Source organism: Trichinella spiralis, assembly GCF_000181795.1.
Source record: "Trichinella spiralis strain ISS 195 chromosome Unknown Scfld674, whole genome shotgun sequence".
Classification (NCBI taxonomy): Eukaryota; Metazoa; Nematoda; class Enoplea; order Trichinellida; family Trichinellidae; genus Trichinella; species Trichinella spiralis.
Window position 1 is genome coordinate 1 of NW_003527613.1, and position 5,625 is coordinate 5,625.

At 50.1% G+C, this 5,625-nt stretch overlaps 2 protein-coding genes across 2 annotated transcripts; both read left to right on the plus strand.

The window, feature by feature from the left end:
- Positions 1–185: 185 nt before the first annotated feature.
- On the plus strand, positions 186–3,754 carry Tsp_12403 (putative integrase core domain protein; the record flags this gene model as incomplete). Its single annotated transcript, XM_003370490.1, has 2 exons — positions 186–1,216; positions 1,535–3,754. Coding segments are annotated over 2 exons (3,251 nt in total), but the record flags the coding sequence as incomplete, so codon positions are not given.
- Positions 3,755–4,461: 707 nt separating this feature from the next.
- Tsp_12404 (conserved hypothetical protein) lies at positions 4,462–5,412 on the plus strand (the record flags this gene model as incomplete). The annotated part of the gene is made up of 1 exon (XM_003370491.1): positions 4,462–5,412. A coding segment is annotated over exon 1 (951 nt), but the record flags the coding sequence as incomplete, so codon positions are not given.
- Between the last annotated feature and the right edge of the window lie 213 nt (positions 5,413–5,625).

Genomic DNA, 5,625 nt, shown 5'->3' on the forward strand with positions numbered 1-5,625 from the left:
TGGGGGGAGCCTTTCAGAGACCGTCCCGGTGAAAAGGAATCGGTGGAATTCCATGTCCCCCAAACGGGCCAGAGGGTCCGGTCCGCTTAAGCCCCGTGGATTCAAACCATCCGGGGTGGCGATAGGACCATGAGGCATTGACACTTCCAAGGATTTGCGATGATATTCATTCCGTCCCAATCCAGGTGACGAGGGGAAGCATCTACAACACCTGCAGCTCCCAGAGGAGGAAGATGAGAAACTGCCTATCCACGTGCTAATCGGTGTCGATTCGTATGGACAATTTCTCGGTGAGAAAATCCTACGAGGAAATCCAACAGACCCGGTCGCTATTGAAACAACCCTGGGATGGGTTGTCTTTGGTCCGGTGAATCCTCCGTCAGCTCATCAATACCGGTTCCACTGTGCTCAAAAGGAAGACAACATGGAATGCACGCTGAAGAAGTTCTGGGAACTCGAATCCATCGGCATCCAGCAACAGGAAGACAAATCGACCCAAGACGCGGTAAGCCGTCAATTTCTTGATACATTAACACACAATGGGTCGCGTTATTCCGTGGGGTTGCTGTGGAAACCCGGCGTAGTCCAGCTTCCGGACAATTATGCTTTAGCTGAACACAGATTGCGATCTGTAGAACGGCGCTTGAAAAGGGATCCTACTAAGCAACGTGAATACTCTGCTGTAATCGAAGAGTACTTGCGTAATGGATGGGCAGAAGAGGTGACCACCCAGATTGGGCAACCCGGTAAGACATGGTACCTCCCCCATCATGCAGTGTACAAAATGGCTGACGGTCAGACAAAATGTCGAGTAGTATTCGACGGATCGGCCAAATGTGCCGGCGTTTCATTAAATGATCATCTTGAGACAGGACCAAACCTCCAAGCTGATCTAGTAAGCATCCTACTGCGCTTCAGGCAATATAGAATTGCCGTGCAGGCTGACATCGAGAAAATGTATTTGCAAGTAGGACTGCGAGCAGAAGATAGGGATGCATGTCGCTTCCTTTGGCGCGATTGCAGGTCAGACGCTCCCCCGCGAAGGTATCGACTAACCCGAGTGTGCTTCGGGCTGGCGTGCTCACCCTACCTTGCAATCAAGGTCATCAAAATGCACGCAGAACTGAATCCTGAGGAGAGCAATGAGACAGTAAAAAAGGCGCTTGCCAATATGTATGTAGATGATCTGGTGATGAGCTGCGACAAAGAGGATGAGGTGAGAGACCTAATACATAGGGTGCCGATGTTCCTCGGTAAAGGTGGCTTCCACCTCAAAAAATGGGCCAGCAATCAGAAAGAATTGCTATCTATACTTCCGAGAGAGGAAGTGTCAATAAACGCCCAAAGGGAACTCGGAAAAACCCTCGGGGTCTATTGGAAGAGGGACGAAGACATCCTCACCTTCAAACCACCTCTAAACCTCAAAACCCAATCCCGCTCCACAATGAGGCAAATGTTAAGCCTTGCGGCCCAAGTGTATGACCCATTGGGGTACATATCACCGTTTATTGGCCAGATGAAACTGTTGTTTCAGCGCTTGTGGACACTAGGACTGGGCTGGGATACATTATTACCACCAGACATCGAAAGACAATTGCGCAGCTGGCAAGAACAACTTAAAACACTGTCTCAAATAAAAATTAATAGGGCCTGGATCCCATACCCGGTGCAGCAGGTGCGCAGGGTAGAACTCCACATTTTCGGTGATGCATCACAAGTAGCGTATGCAGCTTGCGCATACATCATGGTGGAATCGATAAACCACCATAAGTTGGTGAGCCTCGTGATGGCAAAATCTCGAGTGGCACCGATAAAACAAATCAGTCTCCCAAGGTTGGAGCTAATGGCAGCATTACTGTGCGCCAGAATAAAGAAATATCTCGAGAGAGAACTAACACTGTCAATCCAGGAGATCACCTGCTGGAGCGACAGTAGGGTAGCCCTCGCGTGGATTAAAGGAGCACCTGCACGCTGGAAGCCGTTTGTTGCGAATCGAGTGCAAGAAATACAGGAGTCGGTATCCCCCAAGTGCTGGAGATATTGTCCGACTAAGGAAAACCCAGCGGATATTCCCAGTCGAGGTTGTTCGCTAGGCACTCTAATAAACACAGCCCTATGGTGGCACGGCCCACCATGGCTGATGCAAGGCAGAGAAAACTGGCCAACGGAGCCAGTGGCGAGAATAGAAGACGACAAACACCTGACAGTTGAGCAAAAAACTGTTAAGGTCTTAGCTAGCCAAATAGATGGCTGCGGGGTTGAGCAGGTAATCGACCCAACCCGGTATAGTCGTTATGAGACACTAATCCGAGTAACCGCTTACTGCTTGCGCTTCGCTCGAAACTGCCAAAATCCAGTGAGCGAGAGAATAAACAGTGTTAATCTTTCAGTGAAGGAGTTATCCGACGCTGAAGCACTATGGCTCAGAGAGGTCCAGGTGAAGGAGTTCGGCATCAAGCCCAACTCGGCTATTCGGGTGAGGGAATTTGAACCATTTTTAGATCAAGATGGTTTGCTAAGAGTCGGCGGACGTCTGAGGCGATCCACTCTGCCTCCAGAGTCCAAACATCCAATCATCCTCCCTCACAATCACCCGGTGACTGAGCTGCTAATCAAAGATCACCACGTCAGGCAGATGCATGCCGGCGTCAACCAAACCATGGTAGCCATCAGAACAAAATTCTGGATCATCAAAGCCAGAAATGCGGTGAAGAAGATAATCCGCTCATGCCCAGTATGTAGCAGAGTCGATGCGCAACCCTACCGACTCCGAATGGGTGAATTACCGGCCGACCGAGTGACTGAATCACAACCATTCATCCATACCGGTGTGGACTTTGCAGGTCCACTGTTTATCCGCCCTGATGTACGGGGGCGCGATGTCCGAGTGAACAAGGCCTATGTCTGCATATTCACATGCATGACGACCAGAGCGGTACATCTAGAGCTCCTCAGAGAGCAGACAACGGATAGCTTCTTACAAGGCTTCCGGAGATTCATCTCCCGCAGAGGCCGACCCCAAGTGATACAATCCGATAATTTCCGGTCATTCAAACTGGCAGATACATTTATCCAGTATCTGTTCAGAGACAATAACTGGGAAAAACTGCAGCGCAAGATCAATGAGGAACGGATCCGGTGGATATTCATCACACCCAGAGCCCCTTGGTGCGGCGGTTACTGGGAAAGACTCATCCGTTCCATCAAAAATGCACTGCGAAAGACAGTTCGCGGAGCCCTCCTCAAATATGACGAGCTCCACACTGTCCTGTGCGAAATTGAAGCACGCATCAACGATCGGCCGCTGGTGTTTATGGGTGATGACATTGCCGGTGAAGCAGCATTAACTCCGGCCCATTTCTTAATCGGCCGTGAGCTTTCACGACTACCGAGTGTGAGTACCGGAGTCTACCGGCGTGATGACACATCAAGTGGAGTGAACCACTTGATAAGGAGATGGCGGTATCAGCAACGCCTGACTGCCCAGTTGTGGAAAAGATGGAAACAAGAGTACATCACCACCCTAGCTACGCGTGGAAGATGGCGCAAAACCGGTCAAGAGCCCAAAGTGGGTGACATTGTACTGGTGCACGAACCCAGCACTGCATGGATCAAATGGCCGATCGGAAGGATCATTGAGATCCACCCGAGTGAAGATGGTGTAATCAGATCGGTGACGGTGAAAACCAGACAAGGAACGGTAACCCGATCTGCAAGGTCACTCCGCCTGGTGGAACCATCCAGTGACGCATAGAACCCGGTTCACCTTTTTGGGGTGGGAGGTGTTGAGAAATCTTTTCTCAATACTTGCCCATCACTATCTAAAAATACCCGTGGCAACAAAACATTGATCCTGGTACGAAAACAACAGTTGCGCAACGCCAGTTGCACCCCTTGTTTTTCTCAATGGAAAACAATGGAATAGCAATTAAGAGGTGAAAAGGTCAGCGCCCTGTTATATATCTGCCACAACTCCGGTGGCCAGTTGCTGAAAAAGCATCAAAGTGAAATGCGGCTGACAGCACGCCTGTTCAGACCCCGGCTAAGCTGCACAGTCTAAGAGATTGCGCAACCACGCCGATTTTCTAATTACCTTCCGATGATTTAGGTCGCCAGACGCGGAGTGAGGTCAAGAAAAAGATATAAATACAAGTGCGGAGGGAGGAGGGAAAATCACACGGTACACACCGTCTCGAACACCGCCTGAACCGTTTCTCTTGCTATCACATTGTATTACTCACTGTTTTTATTCTGAATAAACCGATTCTTAGTCAAACCCGTTGTCATTGATATTCTATAATTAATACATACAGTCCACTACCAAAAAGGTCCTCAAGTTCGAACTAAAGATTTTCCAACATTTTCTGGTCCTCCGAGCCGGATTCGAACCAGCGACCTATGGATCCAACTCGTGATACCATCAACAATCGAACATCTCCCACGAATAACCGGACAGGAAACATGGCCAGCCCAAGGAGCCGAACCAGAGCATATGATGCCGAAGGATCGGCACTGCAGTACTGGATAGATCGACTGCAAAGACTTTGCGCTGGACGCACGGATGTAGAAGCCATGCGCGAAGCAACCAAAACGTTGGGACGTGCAACACAACTATTTTTTGAATCACGGCAACGTTACTTAGATAGCTTGCCGGAGGAAGAAAGAAATGCAGCAATAATAGAATTCGACGAACTGATCGACAAGCTCAGAACCACCCAACGTCAAGCCGACGAACTGCTGGCGACCGCTGAAACACCATCGTCGACCGAAATTACCCAACCACCAGCCACCAAAAACAACGATCCCAAGACTAACTCGACCAGGCCAATCCCAAAATTACCAACATTCGACGGAGATATCCTCCAATTCAAGGCCTTTTGGGATCAGTTCAACGCAGCAGTGCATCGAAGAGAAGATCTCGAAGACGTCACTAAATTCGTGCATCTTCGATCCTGCTTGACTGGTGCAGCATTACACGCGATCAGTGGCGTGACAACAGCAGCCGAAAACTACCCGGCTGTGGTGCAACTACTACACGACCGATTCTATCGGGTATCGGACGTGTTGGACGCGCACATCCTCAAGATCTTTAGCGTCCCAAAGGAGGTCGCAAAAGGTAGGGAAGGTCTGCTAGCTCTGCATGACAAGCTAAACGGCCACCTATTGGAACTCAGAGCGATCGGAAGAGATCTCGACACCGCGGTATCCGGTTTCCGGACCGCACTACCGCAACTGGTGGCCCAATTGCCAAAGAACATCCAATCCCGGTGGAAGGATCAGTGTGGCAAAGTGGTGGAAGAACCAACTTCTCAGACCTTCCTAGACTTCCTGGCAGAACAAGCCCGGTGCGCTGTGGACCTTGCACAGTCCACACAGGGAGAGAGGACATCCTCCTCCACGCACAAACATAAGGTGAAGGAGAATCAGCGGAAGCGATCTCGCCCCCCTTATCGGACGATTGGGGCCTTTCATGCATCTCTCCATCCAACCTGTCCAGTATGCCAGGGTGAACACCGAGCCACGACATGTCCACAATTCCTGAATCAACAGTGGTCACAGCGGAGAGCAACGGCAGCACAACTCAACATGTGTTTCATCTGCCTAACTAAAGGACACAGAGCAGAT